Source organism: Eschrichtius robustus, chromosome 8, assembly GCF_028021215.1.
Source record: "Eschrichtius robustus isolate mEscRob2 chromosome 8, mEscRob2.pri, whole genome shotgun sequence".
In the NCBI taxonomy this organism is placed as follows: Eukaryota; Metazoa; Chordata; class Mammalia; order Artiodactyla; family Eschrichtiidae; genus Eschrichtius; species Eschrichtius robustus.
This window is the reverse complement of record NC_090831.1, coordinates 72,650,275-72,665,946: the sequence shown is the minus strand read 5'-3', so window position 1 is coordinate 72,665,946 and position 15,672 is coordinate 72,650,275. Positions and strand designations below refer to the sequence as shown.

Sequence of the window (15,672 nt, the reverse complement as noted above, 5' to 3'; positions counted from 1 at the left end):
AGATATTCTTGGTTAATGGCTTCTACACCTGTTTTAATTTAAGTGGGAGTCAGCTTCCCTAATGAAATGGAGTGTGCTTGTCTAATTATGGAGAACCATTACTTTGAAATGGCTGAGCCAGTATCTTTAAGAACAATCTTCCTAAGGAAAGAAATCAAGATAATCAAGAGCACCATGTGGTACAGAGGAGAGAGGATGGGCTTCTGCGTGGGACGGGTCTGGGTTTGAATCTATCTATCTAACTATCCATGGTGTGTAGGACAACTATCTACGTCTAACTATCCACGGTGTATAGGACACGTGCCTTCACTGAGCCTCCGTTTACTCAGTTAATAATGGGGAGATGGCAGGACAGGAATAAAGATGCAGATGCAGAGAGAATGGACTTGGGGCATGGGGAGGGGGAAGGGTAAGCTGGGACGAAGTGAGAGAGTGGCATGGACATATATACACTACCAAATGTAAAATAGATAGCTAGTGGGAAGCAGCCGCATAGCACAGGGAGATCAGCTCGGTGCTTTGTGACCACCTAGAGGGGTGGGATAGGGAGGGTGGGAGGGAGACGCAAGAGGGAGAGGATATGGGGATATATGTATATGTATAGCTGATTCACTTTGTTATAAAGCAGAAACGAACACATCATTGTAAAGCAATTATACTCCAATAAAGATGTTAAAAAATATAATGGGGAGAATATCCACCCTTCGCTGGGGTCTTGTGAGGATTAAGTGAAATGAGATTACTTTTATTAAAATCGGTTGACATGAAAGAAGAAAACTCATCAAGGTAAACCCATTCTGCACCTAAGACAGGACTCTGTCTCAATAACAGATGCCATGGTTTTAAAAGATGGATCACAATGCCTTTCTGGATGTATTCACACTGCAAAAATTATTAGCACTGTGGATCCATTAGAAGCCAAATTAAGCTGCTTTCCCATGCCACGCCACTGTCACGCAGGATGCACGCTCTGGGCAGATTTCACGCATTTTTGTCATTGGGTTGGCAGAGCTGTCAAATGCCAGTTTTGAAAGATGAGGCTATCTACAGATGCTTGCATAACACAGTTAAGCAGAGAAACAAAAATGAAAATATCCCTTGGCCATTCATTGTGTGCTGGATAACTTCTGTTTGTGCTTTCAAATGCACTCTCTACCCAGCTCCTGGGCGTGGAGAAATTGCTCTGCACATCTCCTTCCGGGCTTCCTCGCCCTCTGGTTTCTGGTTGAGCTCAGTTAACGGGGGCCATTAGCAGAGACTGGGAGATGACAGTGCGTGAACTAGGGACATTTCAATCTTTTTTCTAAGTCATGCAAACATAGAACATGATAAAATTTATATGAATCACTATAGTAAATGCATAGCTACTTGCAGCTAAAGTAACTGGCCCAAGACCAGCTCGGCACCAGAATGCTGAGGGATTAATACCTATGCACACCTGTAACCCATTAGTGACACACTGGGGCCACTGCAAAGCACTGCTTTAGTACACCTAGTATATGTGCTCAGTGAACTTCCTATAGATGTTAATAAATTATTGATTAGTCATGAAAACTCATTATTCACGGTATGATTCTTATTGGGCTATAACTTTATTATTCCCAGCCCTTTACTATAGCATATAACCATTACTTCCAATAATTACACAGAAATGATGTGCCTTGTTAAATGCAAAACTCCACTGTAAAAGTAAATATTATTATATACGTAAACAGCTGCTTAAGTAAGACAATGACACCATGTTCACTATTTATACTTACTATATCCTTAAAAATAAAATTAAAAACAAATCATGTAGTGCTTACCGGATCCCTTTTCACGAGCTCTCCGTTGGGCACAACTTCAACCAGGTGGATGATGATAATGATAGAATTCAGAACGTAAGTCAGAAACATGTTCTTGTGCAGAGTCACCCTTTGGCACTTAAGGCTCCTGGAAGGAAAAAGTAACAGAAAGCATTAACCAGTGCCAAAATGTTGACGTACCTGGAAAAAAACCCACTTTGTAAATATTTTTTAATATTTTCTTTAGCAACAGAGGAAAGAACATATAGAAGTAAGTGAAGCTGGTTTCATCTTTAAGACTCATTACTACCTTTCTGCCTGATTTTTACAGACAGTTTTCCGGTAGCTCAGAGTTTTCCGTCCTCAGGGTGACTTCCTACAGTAACTAAAAGAGTGAGTGATAAAAATCACTTTTAATTATAACAAATGTCATAAAATTAATTAAGAGAAGGACTTTTACAAGAGAAACCATTAGGGTTTGGAGTTGTGCTTCAGATGAAACATCGACTCTCCATTGATGTAACCCGGCAGAAACTGAGTGGCAAATGGGATAACAGAGCCTGAAGTCAGAAACAAGGCTGCCTGACAGCCTGATTGAATCCATGTCCTTGGCCCATCACATACACAGATTTTATTAAGTCTCCTGTCATCCTTTTCCTTCACCATTTCTTTTAATACCTTCTCATTTCTTGTATTCCAACTGGAAATCAACCCTATGGCTCCTTCTTTCCACGTCCTCCTGATGGTGGAGCTCAGACACAGGCAGAGAATTCTAACTAGTCTCAAATCTGATCTCGTGCTGAGGCACAGTGTGTTTTGGACCTGGGACCTATCCAAGTGCACTGCTCGTTGGAAGAGCCACGTCCCACCTCTGGCGTACTAAACGGTTTGCTGCATTTTTCATTCCTTTCTCCTCCACTTCGTAAATCTGTACTTGTGTGAATGTTTGCCAAAATAAACATTAGTTTGAATATCCTATTTCACTTTTTGATGCAAATGTAGACAGCCTACAGGACGGCTATAACAAAATTGGAGTGATTATCCTAGATGAATTAAAATCTCGTGTTTACCGTATTTGATCCAGTCAAAAAATGTTTAGCATAATGTGAGAAATTTAACGTTAACATTCAGTTAATGATGCCAATGAGTGATCATAGTTACTACTCCTAAAAAATCTTCATGGAATAAAGCTAGAATCCCAGGCATTTTGACAAGAAAATTCTGGGGAAAAATGAATCATGAAAATGCTTTCCTATATTTTCAAATCAAAGGAAAAATGAGTTGTCAATTATCTGTAGTAAAAAGTACCTTTAAGCAATAAGGGCAACTGTCAGAGCATATTTTGATTATTGTAGCTACCTTTTTCAACTCTTCAGGAAGCACAAGTATTAGTAAATAGTTAATACAGAATACTTTAAAATCCTCAGCTTGTTGAGCAGGGGTAGAATGCAGGAGACAGCCAATGGTAAAGATGGGGTTTAGAGGAGAACTTTCTCTCTCTCCCTCTCTCTCTCTTTCTCGCACACACACTACCATGTGCTACTTTATGTAGCAGCAGAAAATTTTGTTAAATAAACTGAACCTAGTTGGTTTTTTAACAGTACTATAAAAAGTAGGATGCAAATTTAAGGCTTTAAAAAGAAAAAATTATTTATGTGAAACATCATGCCCATTTATACTGCATAAACTCTTCCCATAAAGTAACTGTTAAACCTCTGACCTGCCATTTTTCATATAGTCGTAATAGCATTTTATAATTCTTCTCACTGGGAGGCAAATATCTGTGTTCTCATTATTGGATTCAGCCTGGCTTAAACCAACGACAGTTGACATTATGCATAACTAAGGAGTATGGATGAATGCATCATTCAGCATTGTTCTTCTCATGCCTGACTTTCTTTGGATTGGGTAGAGTTCAATAATCCGTCAATGGACATTAGCTTACAGAACTGGTTAATGTTCAGTCTCCTGTGTAAACCAGAACTGCCCTAAATAAAATATACTTCCTCCACCTCCAGCTTACTCTTGGGTCCTTGTATCCTTGTTTTATTTTTCTTCTTGACACTTATTGCCTCCTGACATATCGTATATTTGTTTACTGCCTGTTAGTTTTTCCTTTTCTCTTACTAGAATGGAAATGCTAAAGGAATTTGTTTTGTGTACCTAGGACAGCTTCTGACACACAGTAGGGCTTAATACTCTTTTTTGCATTAAAAATCTTTATATAATAGCAATTTTCTTTGAGCCGTGACCACTAAACAGTTTTTCCAGTACAGAGAATTACATTAAATGCTAGATGATCTCATATTTCATACTTTGTATCATACTGAACATTTGCCAGATTCTTAACTAATATTGCACATTATCCTGTTGTTCAACATTACGTAAAACCTATATACAGTACTGTGTTATGTACACAATGAGAAAGTGATGGTTTAAAGCTGGATAAACTGTTAGGTTCCAAAGGAAGAATATGACAAATACATGAGTCTGTTTCTTGAAGATTTCAATATAATTTCTCCTTATTGAGTTTTAAAAATTTTACTACACTTACTTGATGACATTACACTCAGCTTTTTGAAGCGAGTTAAAGGTACTTTAAATTTATTAAAATTCTTTCAATAATCCAACACATATTACTGTGTATCCAACTCTGATTCAAACCTTCTTGTAGATGCTAGGGATATATGGTTGAACAAAACAGACAGCTTCTGCCTTCAGGGACCTTATATATTACATAATTATTTACTATTATAATAAAAGAGGTATAGGATGCCGAAGAGGATTAACTGAACTTAAGAAATTATGTGTTTAATTGTTCGCAATACAAATATCCTGTTGCCTGAATGAACATGAGAGAAGCGGACATTTTCCTGTCAGACCTGAAATGTCTTTAGTAGAAATGGCATGAACCAGATGTTAGCTCTACTTTATTCCTCTTGATAAAAAAAAAAAAAAAAAAAAAAAAACACAGGTATTTAGATGGACAGGACATTGCTTACTCTGAGTGACAGGGAACTATAAGTACTATAGATTCTCCAAGAGCGGGAGGATAAGACAATATAATTTACTCCTGTCTTGGCCCAATCAAGGTGTCATTCACATGTGAGGATGAGATAACAATTTACTTATAGGAATCTCAAGATGTCACACTTTAAAGTTAAAGCGAAATGTCATATTTATGATTTTAATTTACCTGGTGTAAATCTTTCACATTGAAAACTTTGTTTCAAGTTACTGGTATCCTATGCATGTATATGTATGCTTGCAGGATACTGAAGTTGTATGAGAAGGTGCTTAATGTTTGCCTTGAGTCTTGCAGATTGTATAGATCAGTTTGATATCACAGGACAAGGCACAACTTTAAGTTTTCCTTTACGTAGGTATCATACCTTGTTCATGATGGACAAGAGAAGTGAGGGAAGGAGGGAATGTGAAATGGATTGCATTAAAACTCCTAGAAAAATTCAGAACAATGTGTTATACATCTTTCCTATCTGACTAGGGACTTTATATCTTTGGATTTAGCACAAAATCTTTACCCTTAAGGAGCTCCCTTTCAATCATAACTCTTGCTTCTTTTCCTATTACTACTGTTCTATGAGGGAACATGTGCCAAGAGGTGACCAACAGTTATCTTTGGTGTCCTGCCATGTCAAGGGTGGGCTGGGAGAAAGGAGGCTGTTTTTGCTGCCATTGATTTAATGGTTTCTCTGGAGGAACAGGAAGGCAGCCAGAGATGTATAATAGGATACTATACAAGATTGTTATCTATCCATCCTCTATAAAGATATGAAATAGAATAATAGGGAATACTGAGTAATAGAGGAATCAATATTCCTTTTAGAGGTCCCAGTGGAAAACTTTTTTTTTTTTTTTTGGCCAGTGTGGTCAATGTAATGTAATGTAGAAAATGTAATGCAATGAACACGCTTCTCTTTCAGCATATATCTCTGTTAACTTTCAGGCAAGAGTAATTGATATTCACAATATGTAATCAGCAAGTAGTACTTTGGTACCAAGTAGTCAAAATGGATGTTAATGAATGTTCTATTATTGGACCTTCCTTAAGAAAAAACAGTGAGATGTTTCAGTATTTAGAATTATTATGCAGAAATGTAAATTGATAAATTGTACATGGAACTGATAAGTGAATTTTTTGCAAACTTGCTTAAAATGGCAGGAAACAAACACAAATGTCCACTTATGTGACTTTCTCAAGCCAGTCTTCTCTAAAGGTATTTTTATTTTAACCCTCTTATTGACATTTACTCTTGGCATCTAGTAGTGAGGAGTCTTAAGTAATTTGATGGTTCTATTTAATTCCTCTCCTAACTATTTTTCCCAGTATAGGTCCTAAACCAAATATCCTAAAAAGGCTGTTTTCAACCTTTAATTGGTGGACCAGAAGTAACCTGTATGTCATCCTGAATAGTATTTTAACTCTGCCACTTTGTACAGTTAAGATCTTCAGTATTGCCTTTTCTATGATTTAAATCACTGAAAAATTTTTCCTTTATCTTGAAGAGGGCCTAGAAGTTCAATTTTATTCTTTTAAAATAACGAAGACTTTATATACATTTCTACAATCATTTTCCAATAGCACAGGGAGCGTGATTCTTATTTGTTTCAGGTTACACAGTCCTGCCTTTTATCTTCTCCTGAAGGCTCAGAATAAAATCACATTAAGATTAGCGGCATGCCTTAATGATCTCATTCTGAGTAATACCCCAGGATTTTTAGCAAAGTATTGGCAGTTCTACAGCCTCCCATATATTCAGTAACTCCTCTGCAGGCCTTCCTGGCCTGCTGGTTTGAGAAGGACACCTGCAGGGTTATTCCTTTTTATAGACCCTAAAAGGCACATGTTAGGATTTTAGAGTGAGATTTCAATGGGATGATTATGAATGAGGCATTAGGTCTCAGAAGCAGAGCTGAGTGTAACTTCTCATTTTGGTTCCATGAACGTCTTATGAAATTGATTATTTGGAATTTGCAAAATAACTCAACCCTGGGCGTGCAGAATTAAGCAAGGGAGTGATGATTATTGCTTGCTCAGGTTTCACACAGATGATGCCATTTAAGTACATAAATTATAAAACCTTCCCTTGTAATGTGCAGTAAATATCACAAGGGTGATGTTGAGTGTTTGAAAAAAACCTGGGAAAATATTTCTATTTAAAAGATAAAATGCAGTCATAGATCAGTTATTTTTATTTTCACAGTCACTTTGAATATTTCTGAAATCCAAATGTAAGAAAAAATGTGATGAATTAGAAACGTACTTTAAGAAAAACAGATGGCATTGATAGTTTTAGTTTGGGCAGATTTAAGGTAAGATTAAGAACAGGTATAAAAATCAGACATGACTGCTTCTGGATTTGAATATTTAGCATCTCAGCATGTGTGTTTTTTGTATCCGAGTCACCTCTTACTGTGTGCACCCTAGAGAACCAACTGTTTCAGTTTGTGTCTTCCCACTGTTAGATTCAGATTCTACCTCAATAAGACATGTTTTTCCTCCCAAGACTTAAGTTACTGTTTGGAAGGTTCTTGAAACAGAGAGACAGTAAGGGCAAAATCTCTGCTTCCTAGATAGTATGCCCCTACTCCCAAGGATTTTACCAGATTAATTCTGTTTTGGGACTAACTGGAAGTGAGAAATATTTCACTTTGCCTATGTGCTACACTTTTAAACACCCATCTTTAGTGGCTTAATAGAGAAATTATTGAAAGAACATTCTTACTTTCTTTGCTGATTTGCCTCTCATGCCTCATCACTTATTTAAGTGACTGGAGAAATAAAGAACTAAGAAATCTCCCTTGACATTATTTTATCTTTAAAGTCCTGTGTACATTTATTAATTGCAGAGTTACAAATTTGGGGCTTTTTACTTCAATTTTCTTATGGTTATATTTAAAAAATTTAAAGAATGGACTTCTAGTGACAGACTTTTTAATCAAAGTTATATGAGAGACATGATGATGTATTTTTGCTCTGTGGTCAAGTGTAGTTGAAAAATGAATAGACATTCAAAGATTAATCATGCTATGTGTTTACTCTGCTGTATTCTGACCATTAATTGAAAAAATTATTCTAATAATTAATCCTTCATGTCTTGTTGCTTTATCAGTCTTTCTCCTGTTAAACCAAATATGGAAGAAGCTCATTCTCTGCTTATTTATGTTATTATTTGCTATTCAGTTAAAAAATTGCTATTCAGTTATATTGCTTAATCAACATAAACTGATGATGTTGACATAATACAACATGTAATTATGATGTAAGTTATAGACAAAGATTAAAAATAGGATCAAGGAAAAAAATAATTGTAGTTGTATTAAGGGTGTGGTAAGTGTGATTTTTCCCTTGGTTTGATTTTTTCTAGTATTATCATGGCAATATTTTTTAAAAAGTCAAATTAAGATTGTTATTTTATATATGAATCACTATACATTTAATTACATATCACATCTTTTAAGTGTGGAGAATTATTTGTAGTCTGTGCCTATGAACTTTTCTTAACCATTTGTATAATATCACTAAAAAAAGTATCAGTGGAAGGAAATAGCACTGTAGCGTGCCTCCTGCCTTTGATTTAAAGAAATGACACTAAATTTAGGACATGTTTTTAGGATCAAATTTAACATATGTTACTATCTCACATACATTGTGGTCATTCCTAAAACTACAGAATATTTTAAATTCTCCATTATTGTAAAATCAGTATCTATATCAACTTAATCATTTTGCAATAGGTAATGCAATCATTTGTATGGACACAGCCTCAGAATAGAAACCCTCATTGCAATTTTGTTTCTTACAGTTCTTAGAAGACACTTTCAGTTAACAATGGTAGGTGTGCAAGGGCAAAAAACTGACACTTGACAGCAGGCCATCTTCTTCTAGAGGTTCTCCTTGACTCTGGCTGAGTTAGTCAAGGCCAAAAGAAACTTCCTTTTCTGGCTGAACACGATCATGGCCTTACCAGCCCCACTTCTCTTCTGGCCCAATCCACTTACATACAGTACAGCTCATAATTAAGCAGGGTGTGTTTGAACTTGTGGCCATGGCCTCCATATTTTAGAGTGAGGGTAAAAGAAGGAGGATTATTTCCTCAATACTTCATGGAAGCTTAGCCATGGTAAGTGGAACTTTACCACGTTAACGCAGTGTATTTACGGGCTCCCAGGATTATTTCATTTTGGGAAGGAGGCATATCGCCTTTGAAAATTATACGTATCCATCCTATTTTCCTCAAAGATAGGGTTTCCTCAAAAAAGCATATTTTAATTAATTTCATTTTTCTTGCTACTTCATGACTCCCAGTGTTACATGTCTTGTAATCAGCAGACTTCCCCCTGCCCAACACTCTTGCCGAGTATACCATTTATTTTAGTACCTAAGAGAAGAAAATAAAAGGCAGATGCTATAGGTGTACTTACCTAACAAGCACGAAAATCGCCAGGGAAATCACCAGGGTGAACATCGACATAGAATGACCCACAATAGCCAAGTAGTACAGAATGTATGCATTCTGCAACAACAACAACAAAACCAGTTACAAAAGCAGATAGGTGAATAATTATAGAAGAGGGAAAACAGTTTATTTTATTTATTTATTTATTTTCATCAGTGTATACATGTCAATCCCAATCGCCCAATTCATCACACCACCACCACCACCCCCCGCCGCTTCCCCCCTTGGTGTCCATACGTTTGTTCTCTACATCTGTGTCTCAATTTCTGCCCCAAAACAGTTTATTTTTAAATAGTGTAAATCAACAAATGTTTTGCTCCTTTAAAAAAATGACTAAAATGATAACAAATATTTCAGAGAATTAAATTATACTGAATTATAAATTGGATTAATAGATTAACTTTTCTAAGAATATCAGTTTTACTGGAATATGCATGACACGGTGGGAAGAATAGAAGATGGGATTCATCAGAGCGTTCTTTACTCAGAGTATTATCATTAAGTGTTTGTGTGACACTCATAAGTCCAGTCACTTCAATCTTCCAGACTGCAGTAGTCCTCATCTGTAAAATCATGTGGTTGGAATAGATGATTTTTAAAGCAATTATATGTTGTAAGGAACATCATTTAATACAGGGATACAGAAATATTGGATGTGAAAGGACGAGAAAAGATGGCCCAGGTAAACACTAACCATAAGAAAACTGGTGTGATATCATACAAGTCCAGATGTTAAGTCAGGATGATACAGCAATGCTAAATGTCTATGCACCTAATAATATAAACTCAAACCACACAGAGCATAAAGCAAAAACTGACAGCTCCTAGTAATCAACAGAATGAACACAGGGAGGAAAAATCTAGCTATAGAAGATTTGAACAACATGCCCAACAAACTTTACTAATTCACATATAATAAGCATTGCACACAACATCTGCAGAATACCCATTCTTTTCAAATACACAAGGAATATCCAAATTGACATACACTAGTCAGTAAAGCAAATGAATATATTTCAAATAATTAAAATCTTAAATAGCATCTTCACTGACCATAATACTCTAGAAATCATTAATAAAAAGATAACTTAAAAAACACCTTCATATTGTTGAAAAGCAAACAATATATTTCTAAATAAACATTGGATCAAAGAAGAACTCACAATGACATACCAAAACTTTTTGGATGTAGATGAAGCTGTACATAGAGGGAAGTTTAAAGACTAAAATTGCATATATGAGAAAAGAAGATTGAAAATCAATGACCTAAATTTCCATCTAAAGAAAATTAAACTTAAAGAATGTAAAAGAAACGAAATAGAAATGATAAAGAGAACTTGAATATATATTGAGAGGATCAAAGACAAAACCTAGTTGTTAAAAAAATAATAATAATTTCAATGCCCCTTAGCAAGACTGATCAAGAAAAAAAAGACCCAAGAGAAATGAAAATATGTGCACACAAAAACTTGTACACAAAATGTTTATAGCACCATTCATAATAGTCAATAAGTGGAAATAACATAAATGTCCATCAACTGGTGTATGTGGTTTGTCCACAGAATGGAATACTATTCAGCCATAGAAAGGAATGAAGTACTTACACATGTTATAACATGGACGAACATTGAAAACATCAAGCTAAGTGAAAGAAGCCAGTCACAAAAAACCACATATTGTATAATCCTATTAATATGAAATGTCCAGAAAAGGCAAATCTCTTAGAGACAGAAAGTAGATTAATGGCTACCTAGAAATCCTTCTGTTATTATTTGCAGTTGATATAATACTACACGTATAAAATATAAAATTTATAAATTACTAAAATTAATAAGTGAATTTTACAAAAATTGTTGGATATAAAAATGAGAAGTTTTATTTTAATACATAAACAACAAATAATAAAATTTCAAATGTGGCATTTACAACTGCATTAAAAAATCAAGTGCTTGAGAATAAATCTGCAGAAGGATGTGTGTGACCTCTACACAGAAATCTATAAAACATTATTGAGTGATATTAAAGACTGAGATGGATAGAGGGATATATTCTATTCAATGTTTGGAAGAAATGATATAAAGATCTCAAAATTTTCAAACTGATCACAAGGTTTCTTTGTGTGTAAAATTTGACAGACTGCTTCTAAAATTTGCACTGAAAATACAAAGAAAAAATATAGCCCAGACAATCTTGAAGAAGAACACAGTGGAAAGACCTACTCTATGGAGTATCATGATTTGTTATAAAGCCACTGGAATCCAGCAGTGTAATACTGGTGCAAGGAGAGACAAATAGACCTGTGCGACGGAGTCCAGAAGCATGTAGTGACATGTATGGTCCCTTGATATATAATAATGGTGATGCTACAGGGCAGTAGGGAAAGGATGGTCTTTTCAATAAATGTTGCTGGGTCAGTTGAATAGCGATATGGAAAAAAAAATACAATGAATCCCTAACTCTAATTTTCAACAAACTAAAATGTGTGTTCCAAACTGAAAAGCAATGGTACCTCTTAGGTATAATCTTTGACCAGCAGTAGACATAGCTCAAGCATTTAAACCTAAGTTCTTTACTTATGTTATTCCACATTGTTATATTTTCCAATGTTGCCTTTTATGTTTATGATGCCAATGGGAGAGACATTTAGGGGCAGGTGGACCTATGACACTCCTCTGACAATAGTGGATTGTTTCCTTCTCTATTTACTGATAGGTAGAACTCTCTAAGCACCTAACTTGTTTTCAGAGCTGGGCACCCTGTATTCTGTTTTGGGAGAAAAAGAGACTGTAATACCCATTTGGCGGGTGAAAAAAACAGAGACTCAGAGAGGGCAATGGCTTGAAAGGAGGACAACATAATCTCTGGGCTTCTGGTGTTAAGTTCCCTCCCACAACAGGTTATTGGGTTGTGGGAGGAACTTAAGGTATTTTCAATAACTTATTGGGTCCTGGTATGAATGTGAATGCAGTGTAGATAAGCTGGATAATTTCTACGGAGTTCTTTGAATTCCTGGGAGAAATGCGCCATTTATGTACAAATCATTACCCTTGAACATTTTGATTCTTATCAATTTCCTTGTGAAGGGCCTGAGATTGAAGCACTAATTCTGCTTAAAAGGCTCACAAAACAGAGCCCTTTGTTTGGTTATGTGCATTATTGCTAGACAGAAACAGATATTGCCTTGTAGGCCTTAGAGTTTCAAAATGAACGTGTCAACTTATCCTGAATTGTGGTTGCATCATTTCACTAGGCATTTACATATTGTTCGCCAGTTTCATTGTTGACACTGCTCTGCTAATGGTGCTTTTTATCCTTGCAGGTAATGATAGTAAATCTGGAAAAGTTGGTTTATACCTAGAACTGATGAAAACTTCAGTATAGCTTGTAGGTCCCTTCTTAGGAGGTATTTAGGAATCTTTGCAAGAAAACACCCAGCTCCTGTCTTTTTTCCCCAGGAATTCATTTTCTGGCTCTTTTTCTAACTTTACCACTAGACAAAAACAGGTGTGGCATTTTCTAACAGTTTTCCCTTTTAAATAGTTTACCATATTGAGTCCCCTTGCCATTTAAAGTACTGTTTTTAATTTGGATATATAGGCATGCCAGTATTTTATTTTTATCTCTGCATATTTTATTTGTAAGGAAATTTTATATAATTTAATTCATTTTCTTTCAGTTGCCTCCAGAATACTTTAAAAAATATTTATGCTTCTGAAATAGAATTGTCTAAATGTGTAAGGTTAAATCAACAGCTCATAATTTATTTGCCATTTTTGTATCATTCTTAAGACGGAGAAGTGTTTGTTTTTATTTTAAATAAATTCTAGGTTGATTTCTTTTTTTTTTTTTTTTTTGCCTGTATATAGATGGAAGATTTGTGCATAGAATTTCAATCATTATGTTAGGTGCCTAGAGGGGAGTATTTATTCTTAAAATACTTTATTTCCTTCTCAGATGTGGCCAGAGTGTGTGAAGAGGTCAAATGTGGCAGCACTGAGAATTGTTTATTTGGATCTGCACTCTTTCTAACAATTCAGTTAAAAGAGTTAAAATTTTTTTCTGTAAAATAATCAGCATTCATTCAGGAAATTCCTTACTCATTGACATGTCATTTCAATCAGACCTTATTAAATAAATAGCTCTAGGACGTAGGCATGTGTCTGACTCTCAGGGGTGACTTAGCAATTTGTGGAAGCGGTAACTGGCTTTGGTGCCCTCAGCCTGTGCCCGTGACGAGACGTCCCTCTAGTCAACTGGTCTCTAAGCTATCTATTCATCTTCTTTGTTTTTAATTGTTGTTTATTTTGTTTTTAATGGAAGGAAAAATTCCTATACTCGTAAAGCTTCTTTACAGGAAACAAAAGCACTGATGTGCGTGTAGCTTCCAACTTCACAATAACTGAGCATACAGGATCTTTGAAGGAAACAATAGGTTTCTCTTGCAGCCACCAGGGCTGTGCAGAGATGCCCTGTGTGCTAAACGCTGACCAACGGTTTCTCCCAGCTCCGTGGGGAGAGGAGGCTGGTGGTAGACTTAATGATCTTTTCAGATTTCTGAAGCATCTGAAGAAGGCAGTAACTATCTGCCCCCCCCCATTCCCCGGCCCGCCCCACTGGCTTAAATGTTTCTAAGCAAAGATAGTAAAAATATTTAACAGCCAGTAAGACACAAGAAGTAACAAGTTAGAATGGACTTCCACTGAAAATAATCTAAACAGCCACACTCGTGTCAGTGGGCTGATGAGAAGCTCCATTCTTAGAGTTCCTTCAAGGCTTGATAGTAAAACTGTCATAGACATCTCAGGACAGGGATGGGGACACAAGCGTTAGCTGGTGACTTGTGGAGAAATCTGTAGTTTTGGAACTCTTCCAGGAGAAGAGATGTTAAGGCAGTTCCTGGAAATGCTGCCTAATGTCTGGCACTGTGGAGAATCCCATCATTTGCTCCATGGACATGTTCCCCTTGCCATAAATGGCCTGATTCCACACGCTCACAGAACTCTCACTGACCGAATGCCAACGAAGAAGTAAAACATCATTTTCTCTAGTGCCAATTCATAGAGTCCCTAGAATTGACAGGTCATTATCTGATTTCCTTCTACAAAATAGTTGGCGTCTTGGTAGCAGGTGTTTTACAATTAGGCATAAATTTCCATGCACAGAGGATGGCATTCTCACCCAATACTGAAATTTGAAATAGAACCTACCTGCATTTTCTCAGGAGTGAAAGCGTTACACATAGTATAGTTGGACCAGGATATGTTGCTGTCAGGGTGCGTGTACCAAACCCCGTCTTCCTCACAGTACTTTGTAACTTTTTCTGTTAATGAAACAAAACTTACTATCTCAAAACTGCAAGAAGGAAAAACAATAAATGAAAGCTTAAAAGCCATTCCAAAGTGTTAATCACTTTATAGAACTTGAACGTGAATACAAGTCAATAGAGACTACCTCGAATCCTGCATTATACAGGGTGCTTTAATATGCATTGCTTCAATTTAGCTTCAGCAAAGTCATGTGAAGCATTGTTATCTCCATTTTACTTTGCCAAACTTATTCTGAGTTATTCAGACTTTTTCTAGTTCTCCAAAGTGCCTCTCCAAAGCGTTTATTGCTTAGAGATCATATAACAATCCTGAACTGGTAAAATATGAAAAGAGATTTTACCAGTGTGTTTGCAGTCCTCACATAGTTTTGATTTTTGATAATTTCATAGGGATAATATTTTTGAAGCATTGTTCTTCATTGGCAAAGGCAAAGAGCTATCATACCTATGGAAAACCCTCTTATATATGGTTTCTGGTGTTTTTCTTTTAGCACAAGGATATGGAAATCAGAATCATATACTAATATTTGTCATTGTTTTAAAGGCTAAGAAACAATGTTAAAAAATTTATTTTGCTGAAATATTACTTAGATCTGATAACATTTAAAGTAATTTTCTATCAGAAGTTGCGGTTAGTCAAATCAACATGCTAAGAGCTAGTATGAAAATCATTTTAACTTTGGCAGTTTTTAGGGTGAAATTCATAATTTTTCATTGTATGAATGAAACAGATACTACCAAACTCAGCACAAGATTTAAACTGAAAATTGTAGACTTGTTTGTAATATGTCTACTCCAACAATGATTTAAAATGGATGAAAAAACACATTTTTCAAACAAAAGGTGTTTTAAAGCACCTATTAGAATCATCATTGCTTAATGTAAATCTGTTTCAATGTTAAGTAGAAAAATTTTAAATTGCGAATTTACTGTGACTGCCCTCGGACAAAAACTATTTAAAGAATCACCATTGGACACCAACAACGCTTCCCAAAGGGTCAGCACTAATCAGCAGGGAAAAATTGATGTTGAAAACTGGTCAATGATTTAGTTAATGCTTTGTCAACGACATTCTAAGCTT

General features: G+C 35.8%; 1 protein-coding gene across 2 annotated transcripts in view; it reads right to left on the bottom strand.

Annotated features, from left to right (window-relative positions):
• CALCR (calcitonin receptor) overlaps nucleotides 1-15,672 on the bottom strand; it is a 55,782-nt gene that overhangs the window by 27,244 nt on the left and 12,866 nt on the right. Inside the window, exons 4-9 of one of the 2 annotated variants that reach the window (XM_068549990.1) lie at nucleotides 14,473-14,585; nucleotides 9,231-9,322; nucleotides 7,680-7,688; nucleotides 6,945-6,958; nucleotides 3,788-3,806; nucleotides 1,806-1,932 (exon numbers count right to left, since the gene is read on the bottom strand). In XM_068549990.1, the coding sequence (XP_068406091.1) occupies nucleotides 1,806-1,932; nucleotides 3,788-3,806; nucleotides 6,945-6,958; nucleotides 7,680-7,688; nucleotides 9,231-9,322; nucleotides 14,473-14,585 (374 nt within the window). The remainder of the gene's footprint in view (nucleotides 1-1,805; nucleotides 1,933-3,787; nucleotides 3,807-6,944; nucleotides 6,959-7,679; nucleotides 7,689-9,230; nucleotides 9,323-14,472; nucleotides 14,586-15,672) is intronic. The other variant, XM_068549989.1, reaches the window with a different exon arrangement.